Source organism: Pelobates fuscus, chromosome 6 (genome assembly GCF_036172605.1).
Source record: "Pelobates fuscus isolate aPelFus1 chromosome 6, aPelFus1.pri, whole genome shotgun sequence".
Classification (NCBI taxonomy): Eukaryota; Metazoa; Chordata; class Amphibia; order Anura; family Pelobatidae; genus Pelobates; species Pelobates fuscus.
Window position 1 is genome coordinate 278,118,795 of NC_086322.1, and position 27,529 is coordinate 278,146,323.

At 38.4% G+C, this 27,529-nt stretch overlaps 2 protein-coding genes across 2 annotated transcripts; both read right to left on the bottom strand.

Moving 5' to 3' along the window:
- Positions 1–5,251: 5,251 nt before the first annotated feature.
- LOC134614944 (keratin, type I cytoskeletal 19-like) lies at positions 5,252–8,428 on the bottom strand. The gene is made up of 6 exons (XM_063459228.1): positions 7,812–8,428; positions 7,631–7,713; positions 6,940–7,096; positions 6,668–6,829; positions 6,110–6,235; positions 5,252–5,476 (listed from the first exon to the last, which is right to left on the bottom strand). The coding sequence occupies exons 1-6, from the start codon at positions 8,382–8,384 to the stop codon at positions 5,252–5,254; spliced, it is 1,326 nt and encodes a 441-aa protein (XP_063315298.1). The 5' UTR covers positions 8,385–8,428.
- A 7,842-nt stretch (positions 8,429–16,270) lies between these two features.
- Positions 16,271–21,140, bottom strand: LOC134614945 (keratin, type I cytoskeletal 19-like). Its single transcript, XM_063459229.1, has 8 exons — positions 20,534–21,140; positions 20,353–20,435; positions 19,662–19,818; positions 19,390–19,551; positions 18,876–19,001; positions 18,021–18,241; positions 17,266–17,300; positions 16,271–16,585 (listed from the first exon to the last, which is right to left on the bottom strand). The coding sequence occupies exons 1-8, from the start codon at positions 21,104–21,106 to the stop codon at positions 16,521–16,523; spliced, it is 1,422 nt and encodes a 473-aa protein (XP_063315299.1). The 5' UTR covers positions 21,107–21,140; the 3' UTR covers positions 16,271–16,520.
- Between the last annotated feature and the right edge of the window lie 6,389 nt (positions 21,141–27,529).

Genomic DNA, 27,529 nt, shown 5'->3' on the forward strand with positions numbered 1-27,529 from the left:
ACTTTCTAACAGTAAGCAAATATAGAGTGCTACATTGGAGTAACTTGGATGCACTCAAAAGTCCAAAGACTGCAGAGCAGAATTAACGATAAGGCAAGATTAGGCAGCTGCCTGGGGTCCAATGGTTAGACAGGGGCCTCAGAACCATGACTTTGTCTGACCTCATTCACCATCCCTGTGCAAAGAATAAAGGGGGTCTGAAAACTGGTAATCTGCGGGATTTTAAGCCTTCTCTGAAAGATTACCACCGTATGTCTGATGATTGGTGCTTCATGTGGACAGATAAATGGGGCAGTCTTCAGATTTGCAAGCGCTGATTTACAGGGAGCAGTGCATGTAAGTGCCTGCACCTCAATGCTCATTGCTATGGGTTAGCATGCAAGTTGGGAGGTGTAATATGCAGTATTCTGACTGATAGCATTTGAAGGATGAACTTCGAGCTCCACTTTCAAGTCCTATTCGCCAGTAGGAGGAATTTGTCAAACAAAAAGAATGCAGGTAAAAGTCCCTAGTACTATCACCACTTCAATAAGCTGAATGGCTATAGCACCTAGAGAGTCCCTTAAACACCTTACTAAAATTATGGTAGAAAGATAACTGGCAGACATTAATCCAATACTGAGTGAGTATATTTTTGTTTGATTTTTCTTCTGTGTTTTTCTCTTTTCGTTTTGAAATTACATTACTAAATAATGTAGATGGATTTATTATGTTTATATATTATATCAAATATTACCAACTCTCTTTTTGGCAAATGTTTGGTGTTTCACTTCAACCTACAAAAATCTAAAGCATCGTGTGAAGCCTAGACTCACCATCATTTATTCTTCTTTATAAGACTTTCAGTGGGCTGAAAATATACGATATCTAGGTGTAATGATCACTAAGGAACTACCTAATGAAATTTAGGCCATGCTCTTTTTGAAGGAATAACATCTGCTTGCTATTATAAGGGTCATAAAGCATTGTTCATAGACCATTCTAAAAAGAATTATGGCTAGACTCCAAATGTCACAAGCCTTGGTTTTATAAGGTAAGATCTCTAGAGCTGAGTAAAAATCCATTCCACAATATGTTTCACTAAGATTAATTTGTCCAAGGTTGTAGTAGGATAGACATCTTGCTAAACAAGTCTGGTGAATCGATGTTAAGATCCTGATTTAATAGAATGCTCACGCATCCGTTTCATGTACGCACAAGTAGTATTGCAGGCTCAAGGGAGAGAGCGCAGCATAATGGACAAGGGCGCATGTATGAGTGTGGGAATGGATAAGCAGTCATTGGTTGTCATGTTTGTGTGGGAGTGTTGTATGTGAGGATTGGATGGTGACTAACTAAGCTTACCTCAGTGCTCAGTGCCACTTGGGATCAGGGCCAGCAACAGTTTCCTGCCCACCCACTCTTCTTTTAGATTCTGGTTTGTCGTCAAAGCTGGTGGTGGGCATGTCCTTGCCAAACAGGTTGGGAGATGGTTTACAGGTAGACTAAGAATGTGGATAATGGCTGGGTCTCAACCTCCCCTGTCTCTTATGGTAAACAGCAAGGGTACCAAGTTGGACATGTCCCCACTGAGCTAAAAGCTGTCTGGTGGGGAGCATTAAATGTAAAAGGTAATTTTGTTATGACAATGGGGGAGGTGAGAGCCTTTCGGGGTGTGAGTTAGCTTGGCAAGGATGTCTGATTAAAGTTGAATATACTGTATGACATTATGTGGTATGTTCTTTATATGTTCATTTATTAATGAGTTGGTTATATTTATAGATTTATCATTAAATGCTGTGGCCTGTGTCATCCATCATTGGTGTCTGTCTTTATTGAGGATTTAATAGTTGGTTATGGGAAGGCTTATCTCATCCAGTGCCCACCACGTGCAAAAATGACCTTTGTACTGGATATTAGCATAGAGAAATAAATCTTGTTTTAATGTACTTTCTTAAGATATAAGTCACATATATATTTCTACATTTTTATACTGAACTATACCCAGGAAATATTACCTCCGCTAATGTTCATTGTTTTCACATGTTGTATACAGAGATCATTAACAACATATAATATTGTGATATAGCATGCAGAGATCCTTAATAACAGTGTAAGACGATTTTCTAGATCACGATATATTGCACATTGATTCTATTTTAGATTTTATACAATGACACAAACTGAAAATCTGGTTACACAAGATATATTTTATTAATGAAATTACAGAAAAGATTGATTGTACAGAAAGAGCAGATTACTATAATCAGGTGATTTTAAGCCATTACAATTTGTATCTCATTGTACCAATTATGGCCTTCGTTTAATTCATTTGGATCTGTATTTTAAATGATCATGAACTGTTAGAAAAGCATTGTAAATGACGTATCTACAGAAGGCATTATTAAAGTCTACAGGAATTAATCATCAGATTAATCATCCGAAATGTTTTCCTAACAGAATGTGATCATCTAAAATGCTGAGTCAAACACATTTTTTAAAAAGGCCAGCTTGTGGAAATTTGTCATGAATTACAAACTGATTCACAAAATTAAGGTGAAAATTGCTGAGCTAAAAAATGACTAGTTTGGTTGCTTTAAGTCATACTGATACTCTTCCTCCTAGGCATATTGGTCTTACTTTTTGAAAATCAGTAAAGTCATGGGCTTTTGTGGGGGAGGGGCTTTAGGGGCTGAAGATGTAGATGTAGCGCTTTTTAGACTCGGATTTCTACACTTGGTGGAGGGGACAGGAGGATATTAGTGTTTTTTTATTTTTTATTTTACATCAGACATCTTTTCTAAAAAGAAAGATCAGTATTATAGCTCTCTGCTAGGCAACTTACGGGGAGGGAGCTTTGACCCTGTTGACTTTCGGGAGTAGATACTGGGGGGCAGAACTTTTCTGTCAGTATTGAATTGAATGCCTGGCTATGCTTTAATTGAGTATCAGGGGCAAACTGTTCATGAATAAAGAGAAGTGGACATAAAACAAAAAGGTGGGGGGCTGTCATGACATATCTCCATTGCTCTGTTAGTGTAGGGGGTCATCAAGTTTTCCATTGGGCTCAAGCCCCAGGTGTTTCGGGAACCTACCAACACCCCCGGTTTAAGATATTTTTAGCAAATAAAACCACAAGGATGTTCTATTAAAATGATTTGTTACAAGCATAACTTCCTAACATGAGAGTCAATTTGCTAAAAGAAATTTGTGTTTGAGTTCATAACCAATTTTGTAAAATTTACACAAAATTGCTAATATTGTGTAAGCTCGACCTTTAAGGTGAATGAGAGATTTTTTTTTTATTTCCAAATCAGGTATTTTGCATTTAAATTTTCATGTTTGTTTGTGATTTAGTTCTACTTAGCGAATAGACTCTCTACATTTTCAGCTTCGACTGAATTTCACTTACAATTTACAATTTTAAAATCATTTTAAAATAATTTATTGATAATTATTAAAATTAATTTAAATTATTTCTGATATTTTATTAACTTATTTCAAGGCCATAGCAATTTATTCTTAGTAGTTGTGTTAGTAGTTGTAGTATAAAGTGGTACAATAGTTCTTTTTAAACCTGTCTGATTAATTCTAAGTTTGTGTCATGTCAATCAAAATTGAATTGTATTTGAGTTGGGTAAAGGATTATTTAGGAGACATATTGTGGCATCGAAAACCATAGCATTAATGGTAATTTGAAAGAACAGTGAGTGAAAAGTTAAAGAAGAAGAATCATTGTGTGTTCATCGTAGATCTTTTGAATCCTTTCTGAACTATATTTTTAGCATTTAGCTTGGTGAGAATGTCCTTCATTGTGATGATGAGCACTATTGTTGCTATGAGATCCTAGGAAAACAAATTATTATTAGCGTAAATATAATTCCAAACATAACAGCAGTACAAGTCTTATTCATTAAAATTGGTGTTCTTAACAAAATGTTAGTCTAAAAGAGATACATTTGGAAAAATTGTTCAATTGGACATCTTTTCCAGTTTAATTATTGCAGTCTAAAATGTGCAATTGTCTTGACAATTTTTCACAATATCCAATTAAAGAAGCACTCAAAGTAACTTAGTGATTACAGCTCGCTGGATGGATTAGGTTGTCTATTGTAGACTGTCACAGTCTCCCTACTTAATTTCATATCTGTTAAGAACCCTTTAACAAGAGTCTTCCCAAAACTGACATGCTGCACCTCTTTGGCCTCATGGACAATTCGAAACTTTCATATTTTCATTGTCATTCTACTAGGACCAGACTTATCGGCTGAGAGTGCTTTGGTGGTTTGTCCAGCATTCTAATCTAATCAATACCATGCAGATTGGTTGAAATTAATATTGATAGTGATGAAGCATTCTACATATGCTGAAGGTGGAATAAAACACATACAGTATATCTAAAAAACTATATGGCTATAAGCAAATGCATTATATATGAGATGGGTCCCTTTCTAGTAAAGGCCACTTCGTTTTCTATTCTATAATTTCCCTTTGAAAACAGAAAATTATTTTACAACTTACCATGTTTTCCACCCAAGAAAGAACTATTTGAAACACTGCAAAAGGAAAGAAGCATTTGTTTAGAATTTGTTTTATCCCTTCTTCCATTTTCTATGTCTTTAAAGGCATGCAGTAGACCCAACTAACATGTAGAAGAAGGTTCTTGGGTTTGATGAAACCAAACCTTAACTTTAGCATAAACATCACTGGTTGGCTTATATTAGATAAATAATTGTATCTCTTGTAATTGAATAGGAAAATTGGAAAACTGATATTCAGTTATAAGGAAGAGGTAAACATATCTCCTCTAATAGAATCTAGAACCGATGCACCTAAGAATAGATTGGTGGTACACCTTTTGGCAAGATAATGCTCTGTCAAATCTGTACCTTAGCTGTTTAAGACTAAGAATGGGAATGTTTTGATTCACAGTCATAGCCCAGTTAAATTCTTGAAATAATTATGGAAGCTGGTTCTACCAAGTATTTACTCAGGCTGAATACTTATGCAACTAACTCATGTCTAATAAGATTTAGTTTGATTGACATTTGAGTCACCATAAAAACAACTAAAAAATGTTTGTATCCTGCATGTTGTTTGCATTTTATGTTCTGATTACTTTAAGGGAGTTAGGAGCTGAAAGACTACTTGAAAGTATCAGTTTAAAATCTTACCACGTACATATTTCAATATAGGTAATCCATCTATTTCGATTCGATACAACTTTAAATAAATTAATTCAGATTTAATTGTATATGGGATTGAAGGTAACTTACTGGATGTCTTGTCCTTCCAGAAGGTGTTTGTAGGTGGCAATTTCCATCTCTAGATGTGTCTTTTGGTCCATAAGTATTTTGTACTCGTGATTCTGATGCTCCAGATCAGCTCGGATCTGCCCTAGCTGAGATTCTACATTGTTGATTAGACCTTGTAGCTGGGAGAGCTGGGAGCTGTATCCAGATTCTATTTCTGATAATGAGCCCTCCAGAGCACATTTCTAGAGTCATAAGAAAATGAGAAAGTCACAGATTGAGAAGAGCTCACTTTTTTCATTGAGGAATATTTCAAGATAACGGCAAGAGAAATCGGATATAGGTAAGAATTGGGGCAAAGAAGACATGTAAGTTGGATAGAAAAAATTAAAAACTAGTAAATCCTCTCCAATGGTAAACAAAGTTGTGCCATAGGTATGTTTCACTTATGTTAACATATTTTGATGATCATAAATTGGGAACAAAGATTTATATTGTGACAGTAAATATACTAGGGATGTTGACTGATTTGAGCACTGTGAAGTTCTACAAAATGTCAGTAATATTGCTTTCAATTAATATGCACTCACTGGGGTCATATGGGTTCATAATATGTATATTATTTCCATATTTTATTTACAATAACCTTTAAGCGTCCTCCTACTGGCATCTCTAACAGATCCAAGGGAAATTCAAAAAATGACCATTTCTGGTCTTGTTTTCATTCCTTTACCATCATTTTTTTTTCATTTTTTTTTTTTTTAGAGGGGGTGATCCAGTTTAAGATACTAGCCCATTGATTACTACCTGCAACACACTTGTGTCCGCTGTAATCTACATTGTGTGGCACTACCTTCAATTCAAGTGAAAAGACATACCATGCTTAGTTGACTCTGTAGCTCAATCTCCAAAGTCTGCACACTGCGCTTCAAATCAATGAGTTCAGTTTGGACTGTCTGCAGTTGTTCAGAACCAGATTCCACTTGACGATTCAGCTCTTCACTCTGCAAAGACCAAAAATATGACGATAGGAGAGTTTCACGCAATGTCGTAAACTCAGCTTGGGTGAAATATAGATGCATTACTGAAAATAATGCAAAATTATTTTAGGAATTGATTATGTTCTAAAATGAAAAATATTGCCACCAAAACATTGTAAAAAAACACTTAATGGATTTGTATATAAGGAAATGAACAATATCTTCATTTGCGTGTAGATCATCAGCAAAATATGGGTAGCTTTAACATTGGAACAAATTCCTATCTAGCAGCTCCTGCTCTTATTACAACAGAGATAGACTGACCAACAGAGAGACAGACAGACAGACAGAAAGATAGATAGATAGATAGATAGATAGATAGATAGATAGATAGATAGATAGATAGATAGATAGATAGATAGATAGATAGATAGATTGAATGATATGTCAACTTACCCGTTGCCGGAACATATTTTCGACCTCCCTTAGGTTTCTGTCCATTAAGTTTTCATATTGCTCTCGGATCTCGGACAGGGTTCTATTCAGATCTTTTGATGGAGCAGCGTCAACTTCCACACTGACTCTCTGTCCCAGTTGGGCCCTTAGGGCATTCACCTCCTTCAAATAAACCCCACATAGTCATAATTATTTCTGATTCCTTCATTCACTGCAATCTTTTTTTTATCAGGATGCAATATCCTTTTGTGATATAACCCTTTTCTCATTACCTCCTCGTGGTTTCTCCTCATTTGCTGCAGCTCTTCCTGCAGGTTTCGAACCTGTTGCTCAAGGTCACATATTTCACGATTCAAGCTTTCTAGGACTCTGCGCAGGCCATTCACATCACCCTCAACATTGTTCCTTAGTCTTTGTTCCATCTCGTATCTGACAAATCAAAATGTAAGTTAAAAACATATTGAATTTTTTAAAAGGAGGGTAAACGAATATATGTTGACCATTTTCAGTAAAACACAACATATTAAATTATAGCTGAATTTCAGATATGAGGCCTTTATTTGTGGCGCATGACAGTATCCTATTGTGTATTTTGGTTTATTTTGATTTTGTTTTGTATTTATATTAATCAAATTATTTAATACTGCAATGATTGTTAATCTTTCTGTATTATTCAGTTTACATTCTGTTAGTGCGTATATTTTTCTATTGTATGTTACTGCTAGTATAACAAAATCATATTAAGGGTTCTTCTGCAATATGTTTGAGGCTTGAGATGTTAACTACATGTTGCATTGCTTATTCTTTTTGTATGATGCTTTAATGTTTAATTTATTCTTAAACGTGATGATAAAAAAAATAAGCTAATCCCACTTGTCTTACAGGCAGGATCTATGTGTTTATGTCCTGGGATCTTTTTTTTTTTTTTTTTTTTAATTTTAACATACTATATAAAAAGCATACTTGTTTCGAAAATCATCAGAAGCCAGACGAGCATTGTCTATTTGAAGAGCAATCCTGGCATTGTCTACTGTTGCTCCGGAGATCTATGGAAAATGTCAAATAAAGCTGCAGTCAGCTATAATTTGCAAAATATATTATATTGTTTGTATATGTATAAGAGTAGAGAATATTTTTTTCCTACCTGACACTGGACCTCCTGTATGATCCTGAAGAAGTTGCTGAAATCAGGTAAAGCACTGGGTTGGTTTCTTTCATACCATTCTCTGATATTCCTCTCCAGCTGGGTATTTTCGTTCTCCAGTGAGCGAACCTTCTCCATATAGCATGCCAAGCGGTCATTCAACGATTGCATAGTTTCCTTCTCATTAACACTGAAAATACCATCTCTCTTTCCAAAGCTAGTATCATGACTGTGGACACCATGGCTAAAGGATAAATGCTTGGAGATGGAGATTCCCTTACCTCCTGAACCACCATGCACACTTGGGGCTCGGTAATGGCCTGCGTGGTGGGAAAGGTTTGCTCCTGCATGATGAGAAGTTAGGGAAATCCCATGGTTTTGAGTGTAAGATCCACCATGGTGTGAAAGATGGGATCCTCCATAACTAGAAAGGTTGGTGCCTCCATGTTGTTTTTTATGCGAGATTCCGCAGTGAGCTAAAGATTTATGTTTAGTGACATTTTGGGAATGTCCACCACTGTGACAGCTTCTATTTGAGGATCCACTGGAGAATTGATGCTTAATGTGGCTCATGATGATGATCAGAAAATATGTTCTTGAGGAACAATTTAGATTTATTCAGCTACATAAATAGATGTCCTTCACTTCATCCAAAGCTCTTCTTTTATAACAAGTACAGGGGGTGTTGCTGAGCATGAATGCGTGTTAAACATTTTATAAGCATCTACTTTCTTGATTGGAATTACAAAGTAGAAACATCAGATTTATTTTCTGAAAAGACAGAAGCGTTTATTGAAACCTTTAGCTTCAGAAACTGGCTTGATGCACACCCTTATAAAATGAAAGATGAGATCAATAAAATGAGAACATGCTTCGTATTTTTTTTTCTTTCAATTCTTTATTTTATTGTGCAAAATCGAAAATCACAAATTGGCTTGCACTGCTACAACAGCATGTGTGAGCCCATAACTGTTATACATTTGAGAACATGAACATAGCAGGTGAGGAATGTTGCACATTTTTTTTTTTTTTTTAAATATAAACATAGCTAGGCAGCTGAGCATACATGGACATCAAATTAAGCGGTGACATTGGTTACCTGAGGTGTTTTAGTGCTTTGGGCAGGACACCACTATAGTTTAAGTAAAAAATAAAACAGATAGTTTTGTTTTGGATGTCATGTTAAAAACCGCCTATAGTAAGACAGTGGGTCCTAGGCTTCGTCTCTCCGTGTTGTTTTAGTTGGGGTATTCCATTGGGGCCCTATGTGATTTATCACTGTAATTTACTTTCCCCGTAGGGTATTTGGTGGTTCCCTAGTGTGGACCAGGAGCTTCGGGTGGAGACAAAATGTTAAGGAGTCACCTGTCTGTTAGAAACTTTGCTCCCTACCGAACACTGGAGTAAAGGTTTGCAGAGTGGTTCTCTTTGGGGGGCTTGGTAGGGGGGGGGGTGGGCATTTGAAAGAGAGTGGATGGGCCTGATAGGTAGCACTAGTGGGAAGTAATTATATACTGGGTCTGAGGTTCATGAGCGGACCACAGTCAAGGTGGTGGGATAGCTAATTGGCGGTAACAAGGAGGCTGTTACTACTAAAACAATGCTAAACAGTGACGGTAATGCACTTAAGAAACACAAAATAGTAAAATAAAACAATAAAACAGTGATGCGGAGGAACGAGAGAAAGACATCAGAGAAACCTGGCAAGCAACAATCAGTCCTGCACAGTGGTTGGATATTTAATCTTCTAGGCGGACAGACCGTCTCTGGCTCGGTCATCTTGTTGGCGCTCAGGTCGGCATCGCATTCAGGGTCGTTCTCGGAGTAAAGTCCGCTATGTTTGCAGGGTTTATGTGGAGCAGAGTCCCGCTTGCCCCATTCTGGGGAGCTGTAAGGCTGAGTGAATGCAGGTGTGTTTCCAGTTCTTGTAGGCTCCGTGCCTTGTAGGTATTCCCTTGATATGTGAAGAGTAGTGCTCATGGAGTGCCCCATCGGTATGGTATGTTCTTGGTGCGGAGGTGTTGGAGCTGCGGCTGCAGTGATTTCCGCCAGGATAGAGTGCTTTTCGTCACGTCTGGAAAGACTAGGAGCGTGGCTCCTTCAAAGGTTAGGGGGGTTTTCCCTCTTATCGCTGCTGTGAAGGTGTTCTTGTCCTGGAGGTTTTGGAAGCGGAGGATGAGATCCGCTGGTGCAGATTGTGGTACCTGTGCAGGCTTAGGGAGTCGGAACATCCCGTCTAACTTTATGGCTTTGGCCTGTTTGGGCATCATCATAGCTTCAAACAGGCATCTGATGAAGTGGGGTAAGTCCTTGAGGCCTATGGTCTCCGGTATGCCTCTGACTTTTAAATTGTATCTTCGTCTTTGGTCTTCAAGTGAGTTTACACGGTTTTCCGTGGCTAGTTGCCTGTTTTGGAGGTCTGCCAGTGATTGCTCCACCATCGTGATTCAGGTGTCGTGCACACTGGCGGTGGCTTCAAGTTGTGTGGCTTTGGTCATTACGCTTTCTATGGTGGTTTTGGGGTAGGCCCTGTCTGCAGCCAGGTCTTTTCGCAGGTCCACAAACATGGATTTAAGCAGGTCCGCCGTCACCGGTTCCCTGGTTTGCAGGGGCTTGACTGCTCTTTTCTGCGGTGGGTCATAGGAGGCTCCCTCCTCGAGATCTATGGAGGCCTCATCGGAGGAGCAGGATAACTCACCCCTGAGCGCCATCTTGGCCCATGCAGCCTGCTGTGAGTTCCTTAGTAGTTCCCCTAAATCTTTGCTGATCGGGCACTTGTCGGCTCGGGGCTTTTTTGTTTTTCTGCCCATTGTCTGCCCTTGCGTTGTGTGCATGGTATGGGGTCGGCTTTTGGCTTAAAATGCCTATTTTCACACAGTTCCATTAAAGTAGGGTTCAGAGCTCAGAGAGATGTGTCCGCTCCGTTCCTCAGTTGGCCGCTTCGTAATTTTTTTATGTTACAATAATTCCATTAACCTTTGATTTGTAAGTAACATGCCACCTTTGAGGTTTGTAATGATCAAAACTTATTGTGGTGGTCTAATAATGATACTACACCGTATGTTAGAAGGCAACCAAGTCTTTTTATCTCATCATAAATACTATGTAACAGGGTACTTGACGCCATGCGGCCATCTCAAGGGTTTTGTGTTAAAAAGTTATAGTATTTTGAAGTATGCATACTTGTGTAAGTGTAATCCCATCGTTGTGCTATGATATACCTGCAGTACTACAAAATCCATGTGATTGCATGTGGGTGCATTATGGGGGATGAATTGCACAAAAAGCTAAATTAAGTAAAGTTTGATATAGCTCTATATATATAGTACTTAGGGATCTAAACAAAAGGTTATTACTAATATTTCAGGTTTCAGGTTTATGTCGTACATGTTAAAGTGTCAAATATAAACATAAACAAATGTACTTCCAAATTTAAAAAACAAGATAAACTCTCTTATAAAACAGATAAACAGCTCAGGAATTAAATGTGTTTGGTATATGTTATTGGTTAAGTATTTGAATGGCTTTTAAAAAAAAAAAAAATCGTCAACATTTTTTTTTTATTAAATTAGTCAGAGTTAACATGGTTTTATGACAGATCATGTCAGTATAATTTATTTGCTTTGGTATATGTGAACACATATTCTAATGCTGAAGAGGTTACAGCTGACCTCATTCAAATGGACCAGTTTTGAGATCCAGTGTGGTCAAAGTTTAAGCGTACTGGCTCCATGAACGATCACTGTACTTACAGACAATGGCGAAATGCGTGCACAAAACAATCAAAAGGGCAAAGGCCCAATATTTAAGTGAACATATGAACAACAACCTATCAAACCCAAGAAACTTTCTGGAAAATCATAAATAGCATACACCATCCTACATGTCCCCTCGTCCCCCAGCTGAAGCGCCCGTCAAGTGAAAACGCTACCTGTTACTTTAACTTTGTATGTTGTAAAGTAGTTAGTTTGAACACTCCCATCAACACAAAGTAATTTTTAACCTATTAACCCTATTAAAACCACAGCCTGGCTTGGCAGATCAATCACTAGAATAACACTTTCTCCTCAAAGGCAGAATAGATCTCCAACTGAATTTCCGCTAACTGGAGATCTAAATTTAGCTGGATCTCTACCTTTTTAAATCTTTAACAACCAGAAATTAATGGTTATAATGGTTGGAAACGTTTCCACCAGGAGTTGGAGACTGACAGGAACAATCAAATTACTTATAATGCATAATTGCGAAAAATGCCTTGGATTACCTCCGATAGCCTCAATGAATGATTTTACAGTTTCCTTGAATTACACTGCACTACCAAATAATGGGACATGTCATAGCATCAGATTCTGTATCATTTTTATTCTTTTTTTGTAAGTTATTTTTATTTATTTTTAGTAATGCATTTTGATACAATGGAATATTGCACTATCCTGCATGGTGTGTACGTTATAGTTTACACTGTTAGTCACCTATTTTGGTTTCTGTCTTTTGGGGGTATTGCTGCACTAAATATGTATTTATTTTTTACTACTACAGTATTGCTACAATACATATTGAAGATTTTATATTTGTTAATTATTTTTCTTTCTTTGCACAACTTGGATTACTTACATTTTTATGTGCATTATTAGTAGGTTATGGTGCCAGCTAGGATCTTGAACATAAATGGTTTAATTTATCAAATATGTCAGATGTGCAAAATAAGGTTTTAAAATCTACTTTAAACCCCTGTTACACTTTCTAACAGTAAGCAAATATAGAGTGCTACATTGGAGTAACCTGGATGCACTCAAAAGTCCAAAGACTGCAGAGCAGAATTAACGATAAGGCGAGATTAGGCAGCTGCCTGGGGTCCAATGGTTAGACAGGGGCCTCAGAACCATGACTTTGTCTGACCTCATTCACCATCCCTGTGCAAAGAATAAAGGGGGTCTGAAAACTGGTAACCTGCGGGATTTTAAGCCTTCTCTGAAAGATTACCACCGTATGTCTGATGATTGGTGCTTCATGTGGACAGATAAATGGGGCAGTCTTCAGATTTGCAAGCGCTGATTTACAGGGAGAGGTGCATGTAAGTACCTGCACCTCAATGCTCATTGGTATGGGTTAGCATGCAAGTTGGGAGGTGTAATATGCAGGATTCTGACTGATAGCATTTGAAGGATGAGCTTCGAGCTCCACTTTCAAGTCCTATTCGCCAGTAGGAGGAATTTGTCAAACAAAAAGAATGCAGGTAAAAGGCCCTAGTACTATCACCACTTCAATAAGCTGAATGGCTATAGCACCTAGAGAGTCCCTTAAACACCTTACTAAAATTATGGTAGAAAGATAACTGGCAGACGTTAATACAATACTGAGTGAGTATATTTTTGTTTGATTTTTCCTCTGTGTTTTTCTCTTTTCGTTTTGAAATTACATTACTAAATAATGTAGATGGATTTATTATGTTTATATATTATGTAACCCTGGGAAGTTACACAGGCTGCATTATCTGAAATGCCCAGTAGATGGCACATGGCCTCAGTATGCTGTTAATAAAACATTGAGCATTGATCACATGACTTGCTGAATTGAGTGGGAGGACTTCCTGCACAGCTCTGAGGAAGGAGGCCTAAGAAAGAAAGATTCTAGAAGTACCACATGCTGAGCCGAAAAAAAGGACATGTGAGAGACTGTAGCACAGAGATGGAACCTGGCGGAACTTGTTTCACCCAAGATCACACCAGCTGAGAGAGGGACCTGCTGGCAAAGACAAGCATTGAGTCCAGACGTTTGGTGAATCCAGTGAGAGGAGACTGCTCCTGACTGACCTGGTTAATTGTTTTGTGAGGGTAAGCCAAGCCTCTCACTGTATCACCACAGGGCACCTGTCTCCTCGCTCACAGTAAAGACTCTGAGGTCCCGTGACGGACATTACACATCTAAGGCTGCTTCAGTGACCCTGCGGAGCAGGACTTATTAGAGCCCCAACTCTCCTATGTGCACCAACGGCCGCTGAGTAAAAATCCATTCCACAATATGTTTCACTAAGATTAATTTGTCCAAGGTTGTAGTAGGATAGACATCTTGCTAAACAAGTCTGGTGAATCGATGTTAAGATCCTGATTTAATAGAATGCTCACGCATCAGTTTCATGTACGCACAAGTAGTATTGCAGGCTCAAGGGAGAGAGCGCAGCTTAATGGACAAGGGCGCATGTATGAGTGTGGGAATGGACGAGCAGTGATTGGTTGTCATGTTTGTGTGGGAGGGTTGTATGTGAGGATTGGATGGTGACTAACTAAGCTTACCTCAGTGCTCAGTGCCACTTGGGATCAGGGCCAGCAACAGTTTCCTGCTCACCCACTCTTCTTTTAGATTCCGGTTTGTCGTCACAGCTGGTGGTGGGCATGTCCTTGCCAAACAGGTTGGGAGATGGTTTACAGGTAGACTAAGAATGTGGATAATGGCTGGGTCTAAACCTCCCCTGTCTCTTATGGTAAACAGCAAGGGTACCAAGTTGGACATGTCCCCACTGAGCTAAAAGCTGTCTGATGGGGAGCATTAAATGTAAAAGGTCATTTTGTTATGACAATGGGGGAGGTGAGAGCCTTTCGGGGTGTGAGTTAGCTTGGCAAGGATGTCTGATTAAAGTTGAATATACTGTATGACATTATGTGGTATGTTCTTTATATGTTCATTTATTAATTGGTTAGTTATATTTATAGATTTATCATTAAATGCTGTGGCCTGTGTCATCCATCATTGGTGTCTGTCTTTATTGAGGATTTAATAGTTGGTTATGGGAAGGCTTATCTCATCCAGTGCCCACCACGTGCAAAAATGACCTTTGTACTGGATATTAGCATAGAGAAATAAATCTTGTTTTAATGTACTTTCTTAAGATATAAGTCACATATATATTTCTACATTTTTATACTGAACTATACCCAGGAAATATTACCTCCGCTAATGTTCATTGTTTTCACATGTTGTATACAGAGATCATTAACAACATATAATATTGTGATATAACATGCAGAGATCCTTAATAACAGTGTAAGACGATTTTCTAGATCATGATATATTGCACATTGATTCTATTTTAGTTTTTATACAATGACACAAACTGAAAATCTGGTTACACAAGACATATTTTATTAATGAAATTACAGAAACGATTGATTGTACAGAAAGAGCAGATTACTATAATAAGGTCAATTTAAGCCATTACAATTTGTATCTCATTGTACCAATTATGGCCTTCGTTTAATTCATTTGGATCTGTATTTTAAATGATCATGAACTGTTAGAAAAGCATTGTAAATGACGTATCTACAGAAGGCATTATTAAAGTCTACAGGAATTAATCATCAGATTAATCATCCGAAATGTTTTCCTAACAGAATGTGATCATCTAAAATGCTGAGTCAAACACATTTTTTAAAAAGGCCAGCTTGTGGAAATTTGTCATGAATTACAAACTGATTCACAAAATTAAGGTGAAAATTGCTGAGCTAAAAAATGACTAGTTTGGTTGCTTTAAGTCATACTGTTACTCTTCCTCCTAGGCATATTGGTCTTACTTTTTGAAAATCAGTAAAGTCATAGGCTTTGGTGGGGGAGGGGCTTTAAGGGCTGAAGATGTAGATGTAGCGCTTTTTAGACTCGGATTTCTACACTTGGTGGAGGGGACAGGAGGATATTAGTGTTTTTTTATTTTTTATTTTACATTAGACATCTTTTCTAAAAAGAAAGATCAGTATTATAGCTCTCTGCTAGGCAACTTACGGGAAGGGAGCTTTGACCCTGGTGACTTTCGGGAGTAGATACTGGGGAAAATAACTTTGCTGTCAGTATTGAATTGAATACCTGGCTATGCTTTAATTGAGTATCAGGGACAAACTGTTCATTAATAAAGAGAAGTGGACATAAAACAAAAAGGTGGGGGGCTGTCATGACATATCTCCATTGCTCTGTTAGTGTAGGGGGTCATCAAGTTATCCATTGGGCTCAAGCCCCAGGTGTTTCGGGAACCTACCAACACCCCCGGTTTAAGATATTTTTAGCAAATAAAACCACAAGGATGTTCTATTAAAATGATTTGTTACAAGCATAACTTCCTAACCTGAGAGTCAATTTGCTAAAAGAAATTTGTGTTTGAGTTCATAACCAATTTTGTAAAATTTACACAAAATTGCTAATATTGTGTAAGCTCGACCTTTAAGGTGAATGAGAGATTTTTTTTTTATTTCCAAATCAGGTATTTTGCATTTAAATTTTCATGTTTGTTTGTGATTTAGTTCTACTTAGCGAATAGACTCTCTGTATTTTCAGCTTCGACTGAATTTCACTTACAATTTACAATTTTAAAATCATTTTTAAATAATTTATTGATAATTATTAAAATTAATTTAAATTATTTCTGATATTTTATTAACTTATTTCAAGGCCATAGCAATTTATTCTTTGTAGTTGTGTTAGTAGTTGTAGTATAAAGTGGTACAATAGTTCTTTTTAAACCTGTCTGATTAATTCTAAGTTTGTGTCATGTCAATCAAAATTGAATTGTATTTGAGTTGGGTAAAGGATTATTTAGGAGACATATTGTGGCATCGAAAACCATAGCATTAATGGTAATTTGAAAGTACAGAGAGTGAAAAGTTAAAGAAGAAGAATCATCGTGTGTTCATCGTAGATCTTTTGAATCCTTTCTGAACTATATTTTTAGCATTTAGATTGGTGAGAATGTCCTTCATTGTGATGATGAGCGCTATTGTTGCTATGAGATCCTAGGAAAACAAATTATTATTAGCGTAAATATAATTCCAAACATAACAGCAGTACAAGTCTTATTCATTAAAATTGGTGTTTTTAACAAAATGTTAGTCTAAAACAGTTAAATTTTGAAAAATTGTTCAATTGGACATCTTTTCCAGTTTAATTATTGCAGTCTAAAATGTGCAATTGTCTTGACAATTTTTCACAATATCCAATTAAAGAAGCACTCAAAGTATCTTAGTGATAACAGCTGGCTGGATTGATTAGGTTGTCTATTGTAGACTGTCACAGTCTCCCTACTTAATTTCATATCTTTTAAGAACCCTTTAACAAGAGTCTTCCCAAAACTGACATGCTGCACCTCTTTGGCCTCATGGAGAATTCGAAACTTTCATATTTTCATTGTCATTCTACTAGGACCAGACTTATCGGCTTAGAGTGCTTTGGTGGTTTGTCCCAGCATTCTAATCTAATCAATACCATGCAGATTGGTTGAAATTAATATTGATAGTGATAAAGCATTCATTCTACATATGCTGAAGGTGGAATAAAACACATACAGCATATCTAAAAAACTAAATGGCTATAAGCAAATGCATTATATATGAGATGGGTCCCTTTCTAGTAAAGGCCACTTCGTTTTCTATTCTATAATTTCCCTTTGAAAACAGAAAATTATTTTACAACTTACCATGTTTTCCACCCAAGAAAGAATTATTTGAAACACTGCAAAAGGAAAGAAGCATTTGTTTAGAATTTGTTTTATTCCTTCTTCCATTTTCTATGTCTTTGAAGGCATGTGGTAGACCCAACTAACATGTAGAAGAAGGTTCTTGGGTTTGATGAAACCAAACCTGAACTTTAGCATAAACATCACTGGTTGGATTTTATTAGATACATAATTGTATCTCTTGTAATTGAATAGGAAAATGGGAAAACTGATATTCAGTTATAAGGAAGAGGTAAACATATCTCCTCTAATAGAATCTAGAACCGATGCACCTAAGAATAGATTGGTGGTGCACCTTTTGGCAAGATAATGCTCTGTCAAATCTGTACCTTAGCTGTTTAAGACTAAGAACGGGAATGTTTTGTTTCACAGTCATAGCCCAGTTACATTCTTGAAATAATTATGGAAGCTGGTTCTACCAAGTATTTACTCAGGCTGAATACTTATGCAACTAACTCATGTCTAATAAGATTTAGTTTGATTGACATTTGAGTCACCATAAAAACAACTAAAAAATGTTTGTATCCTGCATGTTGTTTGCATTTTATGTTCTGATTACTTTAAGGGAGTTAGGAGCTGAAAGACTAATTGAAATTATCAGTTTAAAATCTTACCACGTACATATTTCAATATAGGTAATCCATCTATTTCGATTCGATACAACTTTAAATAAATTAATTCAGATTTAATTGTATATGGGATTGAAGGTAACTTACTGGATGTCTTGTCCTTCCAGAAGATGTTTGTAGGTGGCAATTTCCATCTCTAGATGTGTCTTTTGGTCCATAAGTATTTTGTACTCATGATTCTGATGCTCCAGATCAGATCGGATCTGCCCTAGCTGAGATTCTACATTGTTGATTAGACCTTGTAGCTGGGAGAGCTGGGAGCTGTATCCAGATTCTATTTCTGATAATGAGCCCTCCAGAGCACATTTCTAGAGTCATAAGAAAATGAGAAAATCACAGATTGAGAAGAGCTCACTTTTTTCATTGAGGAATATTTCAAGATAACGGCAAGAGAAATCGGATATAGGTAAGAATTGGGGCAAAGAAGACATGTAAGTTGGATAGAAAAAATTAAAAACTAGTAAATCCTCTCCAATGGTAAACAAAGTTGTGCCATAGGTATGTTTCACTTATGTTAACATATTTTGATGATCATAAATTGGGAACAAAGATTTATATTGTGACAGTAAATATACTAGGGATGTTGAATGATTTGAGCACTGTGAAGTTCAACAAAATGTCAGTAATATTGCTTTCAATTAATATGCACTCACTGGGGTCATATGGGTTCATAATATGTATATTATTTCCATATTTTATTTACAATAACCTTTAAGCGTCCTCCTACTGGCCTCTCTAACAGATCCAAGGGAAATTCAAAAAATGACCATTTCTGGTCTTGTTTTCATTCCTTTACCATCATTTTTTTTTTCATTTTTTTTTTTTTTAGAGGGGGTGATCCAGTTTAAGATACTAGCCCATTGATTAGTACCTGCAACACACTTGTGTCCGCTGTAATCTACATTGTGTGGCACTACCTTTAATTCAAGTGAAAAGACATACCATGCTTAGTTGACTCTGTAGCTCAATCTCCAAAGTCTGCACACTGCGCTTCAAATCAATGAGTTCAGTTTGGACTGTCTGCAGTTGTTCAGAACCAGATTCCACTTGACGATTCAGCTCTTCACTCTGCAAAGACCAAAAATATGACGATAGGAGAGTTTCACGCAATGTCGTAAACTCAGCTTGGGTGAAATATAGATGCATTACTGAAAATAATGCAAAATTATTTTAGGAATTGATTATGTTCTAAAATGAAAAATATTGCCACCAAAACATTGTAAAAAAAGACTTAATGGATTTGTATATAAGGAAATGAACAATATCTTCATTTGCGTGTAGATCATCAGCAAAATATGGGTAGCTTTAACATTGGAACAAATTCCTATCTAGCAGCTCCTGCTCTTATTACAACAGAGATAGACTGACCAACAGAGAGACAGACAGACAGACAGAAATATAGATAGATAGATAGATAGATAGATAGATAGATAGATTGAATGATATGTCAACTTACCCGTTGCCGGAACATATTTTCGACCTCCCTTAGGTTTCTGTCCATTAAGTTTTCATATTGCTCTCGGATCTCGGACAGGGTTCTATTCAGATCTTTTGATGGAGCAGCGTCAACTTCCACACTGACTCTCTGTCCCAGTTGGGCCCTTAGGGCATTCACCTCCTTCAAATAAACCCCACATAGTCATAATTATTTCTGATTCCTTCATTCACTGCAATCTTTTTTTTATCAGGATGCAATATCCTTTTGTGATATAACCCTTTTCTCATTACCTCCTCGTGGTTTCTCCTCATTTCCTGCAGCTCTTCCTGCAGGTTTCGAACCTGTTGCTCAAGGTCACATATTTCACGATTCAAGCTTTCTAGGACTCTGCGCAGGCCATTCACATCACCCTCAACATTGTTCCTTAGTCTTTGTTCCATCTCGTATCTGACAAATCAAAATGTAAGTTAAAAACATATTGAATTTTTTAAAAGGAGGGTAAACGAATATATGTTGACCATTTTCAGTAAAACACAACATATTAAATTATAGCTGAATTTCAGATATGAGGCCTTTATTTGTGGCGCATGACAGTATCCTATTGTGTATTTTGGTTTATTTTGATTTTGTTTTGTATTTATATTAATCAAATTATTTAATACTGCAATGATTGTTAATCTTTCTGTATTATTCAGTTTACATTCTGTTAGTGCGTATATTTTTCTATTGTATGTTACTGCTAGTATAACAAAATCATATTAAGGGTTCTTCTGCAATATGTTTGAGGCTTGAGATGTTAACTACATGTTGCATTGCTTATTCTTTTTGTATGATGCTTTAATGTTTAATTTATTCTTAAACGTGATGATAAAAAAAATAAGCTAATCCCACTTGTCTTACAGGCAGGATCTATGTGTTTATGTCCTGGGATCTTTTTTTTTTTTTTTTTTTTAATTTTAACATACTATATAAAAAGCATACTTGTTTCGAAAATCATCAGAAGCCAGACGAGCATTGTCTATTTGAAGAGCAATCCTGGCATTGTCTACTGTTGCTCCGGAGATCTATGGAAAATGTCAAATAAAGCTGCAGTCAGCTATAATTTGCAAAATATATTATATTGTTTGTATATGTATAAGAGTAGAGAATATTTTTTTCCTACCTGACACTGGACCTCCTGTATGATCCTGAAGAAGTTGCTGAAATCAGGTAAAGCACTGGGTTGGTTTCTTTCATACCATTCTCTGATATTCCTCTCCAGCTGGGTATTTTCGTTCTCCAGTGAGCGAACCTTCTCCATATAGCATGCCAAGCGGTCATTCAACGATTGCATAGTTTCCTTCTCATTAACACTGAAAATACCATCTCTCTTTCCAAAGCTAGTATCATGACTGTGGACACCATGGCTAAAGGATGAATGCTTGGAGATGGAGATTCCCTTACCTCCTGAACCACCATGCACACTTGGGGCTCGGTAATGGCCTGCGTGGTGGGAAAGGTTTGCTCCTGCATGATGAGAAGTTAGGGAAATCCCATGGTTTTGAGTGTAAGATCCACCATGGTGTGAAAGATGGGATCCTCCATAACTAGAAAGGTTGGTGCCTCCATGTTGTTTTTTATGCGAGATTCCGCAGTGAGCTAAAGATTTATGTTTAGTGACATTTTGGGAATGTCCACCACTGTGACAGCTTCTATTTGAGGATCCACTGGAGAATTGATGCTTAATGTGGCTCATGATGATGATCAGAAAATATGTTCTTGAGGAACAATTTAGATTTCTTCAGCTACGTAAATAGATGTCCTTCACTTCATCCAAAGCTCTTCTTTTATAACAAGTACAGGGGGTGTTGCTGAGCATGAATGCGTGTTAAACATTTTATAAGCATCTACTTTCTTGATTGGAATTACAAAGTAGAAACATCAGATTTATTTTCTGAAAAGACAGAAGCGTTTATTGAAACCTTTAGCTTCAGAAACTGGCTTGATGCACACCCTTATAAAATGAAAGATGAGATCAATAAAATAAGAAAATGCTTCGTATTTTTTTTTCTTTCAATTCTTTATTTTATTGTGCAAAATCGAAAATCACAAATTGGCTTGCACTGCTACAACAGCATGTGTGAGCCCATAACTGTTATACATTTGAGAACATGAACATAGCAGGTGAGGAATGTTGCACATTTTTTTTTTTTTTTAAATATAAACATAGCTAGGCAGCTGAGCATACATGGACATCAAATTAAGCGGTGACATTGGTTACCTGAGGTGTTTTAGTGCTTTGGGCAGGACACCACTATAGTTTAAGTAAAAAATAAAACAGATAGTTTTGTTTTGGATGTCATGTTAAAAACCGCCTATAGTAAGACAGTGGGTCCTAGGCTTCGTCTCTCCGTGTTGTTTTAGTTGGGGTATTCCATTGGGGCCCTATGTGATTTATCACTGTAATTTACTTTCCCCGTAGGGTATTTGGTGGTTCCCTAGTGTGGACCAGGAGCTTCGGGTGGAGACAAAATGTTAAGGAGTCACCTGTCTGTTAGAAACTTTGCTCCCTACCGAACACTGGAGTAAAGGTTTGCAGAGTGGTTCTCTTTGGGGGGCTTGGTAGGGGGAGGGTGGGCATTTGAAAGAGAGTGGATGGGCCTGATAGGTAGCACTAGTGGGCAGTAATTATATACTGGGTCTGAGGTTCATGAGCGGACCACAGTCAAGGTGGTGGGATAGCTAATTGGCGGTAACAAGGAGGCTGTTACTACTAAAACAATGCTAAACAGTGACGGTAATGCACTTAAGAAACACAAAATAGTGGGGGGGGCGGGGCCTGACCGCTAAGAGCAACGGACGCACAAAGCAACAGCTCCTGAGCCGAACCGCTATTAATGCGGATTATACCACAAAGGCACACTAACTGGGCTCTTACAAAGCTGGTACCGGGCGGCGGACACCGAGACCTTTCTAAAGACACCTCGAAAGCAGAGATACTGCCCGGCGCCGACATGCGGCCTACACACGCGGGCGGCGCGGGAGAGACGGCCGCTCTCCCGCCGCTTGCCTATCCGGCACATACCCTGCTGGGCCCACGTTCCCCCCCCTACGGACCGGCGGGGGTCATCCCGGTCCACCCTCCTCAGGGACACAGAACTCTGCGAGCACACACGACCGCACTCACCCCTCATCCGGAACCCAAGATGGCGGCTGCTGCTCGGGCTCCGGGGCCTCCACGCACCCAATCTGTACCGACTCAACTGACAAGCGAGCTCCCCCAGGAGGACCGCATAGCAGCGGCCTTTGACCATTTTTGGACCCGGTGGTGGACCATTATGGCACAGGCCCAAGCAGCCACAAGGATCCCTCGACTGTCCACCGCCATGCCTTCACACGCACCGGCTCTGAACCACACAGTCAGGCCACAGACCGGCAAAAAGCAGCAAGGGGCACAAGGGGCTCTGCCCAAACTCAGAGACCGCAGACCACGCCTCAGACGCCGCCGGCCCAGGCCCCGACGTGTTCGGAGAGCTATTCAACGGCGTCCGCCGCTGTGCAACCCACAGAGGCGCACACGAGAGGCCTATGTTTGGCCTGCAGCAGGGGAGGCCTCTTTAAACTATCGGCCCATCTCCCACCAGCAGGGATGCTTAACCGCATCCAGCACTCAGAAGGACCCTGGCGGAGCAATATGGCAAGGCACTACGTGGAAACCAAGCGGGATCGTACCTGGCCTCCGCACAAGCCACTCACCTAATTCGGGAACCGATGCTCCCACTCCTACCAACGGGGCAAGCCGACAGGACTTACTGACGGAGCTACGGAGAACCCCAGAGGAAACTCCTACCTGCCGATACACCACAGGATGGGTCAGCCTGCTGTATGCCACATGGCCACGGGACTCTGTGCACCATCAGGCGGGCATTGGCTAAGCAGTCCCCACTGCGATGACCCCAGGGACACCCACTATATCCAAGGGACTTAACTTGTAACTATGCAGCAAGGAACGTTATCCTACCTACACCGAATCGTTAATTATTATTGTTTATATGTTGCAGCTACACAATTTTCCTTTTAGACTAGACTACCAGCTAAGACAAGTGATGTAAGCAGCCTATGTCCTGACCGACAGATACTAGGCCTGACTTTTGCAATGCTTGATGCATTACTCATTTTGACTAAATTTGTATACCGATAAAATGTTTAGCATTTAGCTTGTTCCATCTGTTAAGCGACCAACACAGCTTAGTTAATCTCCCTCTATTTGTTCAGCTTGATCGTTGTTTACCTATCTTGAAATAGAATGACATTTCTTCACCACTATTGTGTATCGTATGACATAAATAGCATCAACTTATTAATGCATAGGATAATGTAGCACAGGTGTCGTCTTAAGCAAATCTTAATCCTATATATCACACACGAAATGTCTATATAATGCCTGAAACCCTTCAAAATATACTAAGCAAGCCTCTAATCTTGTTGTTATACCTGTTAAAAAAAAAAAATGTGCATGATTCTCTCACTACATCACTACGTATAAGCTATGTATTGTGAATCTACTGTTGGCTGATGTGGCACGACAAAATGTGTGATTTTTATTCTGCACTACAAAAATAAAGAATTAAAAAAAAAGAAAAAAAAAAAAAGAAACACAAAATAGTAAAATAAAACAATAAAACAGTGATGCGGAGGAACGAGAGAAAGACATCAGAGAAACCTGGCAAGCAACAATCAGTCCTGCACAGTGGTTGGATATTTAATCTTCTAGGCGGACAGACCGTCTCTGGCTCGGTCATCTTGTTGGCGCTCAGGTCGGCATCGCATTCAGGGTCGTTCTCGGAGTAAAGTCCGCTATGTTTGCAGGGTTTATGTGGAGCAGAGTCCCGCTTTCCCCATTCTGGGGAGCTGTAAGGCTGAGTGAATGCAGGTGTGTTTCCAGTTCTTGTAGGCTCCGTGCCTTGTAGGTATTCCCTTGATATGTGAAGAGTAGTGCTCATGGAGTGCCCCATCGGTATGGTATGTTCTTGGTGCGGAGGTGTTGGAGCTGCGGCTGCAGTGATTTCCGCCAGGATAGAGTGCTTTTCGTCACGTCTGGAAAGACTAGGAGCGTGGCTCCTTCAAAGGTTAGGGGGGTTTTCCCTCTTATCGCTGCTGTGAAGGTGTTCTTGTCCTGGAGGTTTTGGAAGCGGAGGATGAGATCCGCTGGTGCAGATTGTGGTGCCTGTGCAGGCTTAGGGAGTCGGAACATCCCATCTAACTTTATGGCTTTGGCCTGTTTGGGCATCATCATAGCTTCAAACAGGCATCTGATGAAGTGGGGTAAGTCCTTGAGGCCTATGGTCTCCGGTATGCCTCTGACTTTTAAATTGTATCTTCGTCTTTGGTCTTCAAGTGAGTTTACACGGTTTTCCGTGGCTAGTTGCCTGTTTTGGAGGTCTGCCAGTGATTGCTCCACCATCGTGATTCAGGTGTCGTGCACACTGGCGGTGGCTTCAAGTTGTGTGGCTTTGGTCATTACGCTTTCTATGGTGGTTTTGGGGTAGGCCCTGTCTGCAGCCTGGTCTTTTCGCAGGTCCACAAACATGGATTTAAGCAGGTCCGCCGTCACCGGTTCCCCGGTTTGCAGGGGCTTGACTGCTCTTTTCTGCGGTGGGTCATAGGAGGCTCCCTCCTCGAGATCTATGGAGGCCTCATCGGAGGAGCAGGATAACTCACCCCTGAGCGCCATCTTGGCCCATGCAGCCTGCTGTGAGTTCCTTAGTAGTTCCCCTAAATCTTTGCTGATCGGGCACTTGTCGGCTCGGGGCTTTTTTGTTTTTCTGCCCATTGTCTGCCCTTGCGTTGTGTGCATGGTATGGGGTCGGCTTTTGGCTTAAAATGCCTATTTTCACACAGTTCCATTAAAGTAGGGTTCAGAGCTCAGAGAGATGTGTCCGCTCCGTTCCTGAGTTGGCCGCTTCGTAATTTTTTTATGTTACAATAATTCCATTAACCTTTGATTTGTAAGTAACATGCCACCTTTGAGGTTTGTAATGATCAAAACTTATTGTGGTGGTCTAATAATGATACTACACCGTATGTTAGAAGGCAACCAAGTCTTTTTATCTCATCATAAATACTATGTAACAGGGTACTTGACGCCATGCGGCCATCTCAAGGGTTTTGTGTTAAAAAGTTATAGTATTTTGAAGTATGCATACTTGTGTAAGTGTAATCCCATCGTTGTGCTATGATATACCTGCAGTACTACAAAATCCATGTGATTGCATGTGGGTGCATTATGGGGGATGAATTGCACAAAAAGCTAAATTAAGTAAAGTTTGATATAGCTCTATATATATAGTACTTAGGGATCTAAACAAAAGGTTATTACTAATATTTCAGGTTTCAGGTTTATGTCGTACATGTTAAAGTGTCAAATATAAACATAAACAAATGTACTTCCAAATTTAAAAAACAAGATAAACTCTCTTATAAAACAGATAAACAGCTCAGGAATTAAATGTGTTTGGTATATGTTATTGGTTAAGTATTTGAATGGCTTTTAAAAAAAAAAAAATCGTCAACATTTTTTTTTTATTAAATTAGTCAGAGTTAACATGGTTTTATGACAGATCATGTCAGTATAATTTATTTGCTTTGGTATATGTGAACACATATTCTAATGCTGAAGAGGTTACAGCTGACCTCATTCAAATGGACCAGTTTTGAGATCCAGTGTGGATCTCAAGATAAACTCTCTTATAAAACAGATAAACAGCTCAGGAATTAAATGTGTTTGGTATATGTTATTGGTTAAGTATTTGAATGGCTTTTAAAAAAAAAAAAAATCGTCAACATTTTTTTTTTATTAAATTAGTCAGAGTTAACATGGTTTTATGACAGATCATGTCAGTATAATTTATTTGCTTTGGTATATGTGAACACATATTCTAATGCTGAAGAGGTTACAGCTGACCTCATTCAAATGGACCAGTTTTGAGATCCAGTGTGGTCAAAGTTTAAGCGTACTGGCTCCATGAACGATCACTGTACTTACAGACAATGGCGAAATGCGTGCACAAAACAATCAAAAGGGCAAAGGCCCAATATTTAAGTGAACATATGAACAACAACCTATCAAACCCAAGAAACTTTCTGGAAAATCATAAATAGCATACACCATCCTACATGTCCCCTTGTCCCCCAGCTGAAGCGCCCGTCAAGTGAAAACGCTACCTGTTACTTTAACTTTGTATGTTGTAAAGTAGTTAGTTTGAACACTCCCATCAACACAAAGTAATTTTTAACCTATTAACCCTATTAAAACCACAGCCTGGCTTGGCAGATCAATCACTAGAATAACACTTTCTCCTCAAAGGCAGAATAGATCTCCAACTGAATTTCCGCTAACTGGAGATCTAAATTTAGCTGGATCTCTACCTTTTTAAATCTTTAACAACCAGAAATTAATGGTTATAATGGTTGGAAACGTTTCCACCAGGAGTTGGAGACTGACAGGAACAATCAAATTACTTATAATGCATAATTGCGAAAAATGCCTTGGATTACCTCCGATAGCCTCAATGAATGATTTTACAGTTTCCTTGAATTACACTGCACTACCAAATAATGGGACATGTCATAGCATCAGATTCTGTATCATTTTTATTCTTTTTTTGTAAGTTATTTTTATTTATTTTTAGTAATGCATTTTGATACAATGGAATATTGCACTATCCTGCATGGTGTGTACGTTATAGTTTACACTGTTAGTCACCTATTTTGGTTTCTGTCTTTTGGGGGTATTGCTGCACTAAATATGTATTTATTTTGTCTACTAAAGTATTGCTACAATACATATTGAAGATTTTATATTTGTTAATTATTTTTCTTTCTTTGCACAACTTGGATTACTTACATTTTTATGTGCATTATTAGTAGGTTATGGTGCCAGCTAGGATCTTGAAAATAAATGGTTTAATTTGTCAAATATGTCAGATGTACAAAATAAGGTTTTAAAATCTACTTTAAACCCCTGTTACACTTTCTAACAGTAAGAAAATATAGAGTGCTACATTGGAGTAACCTGGATGCACTCAAAAGTCCAAAGACTGCAGAGCAGAATTAACGATAAGGCAAGATTAGGCAGCTGCCTGGGGTCCAATGGTTAGACAGGGGCCTCAGAACCATG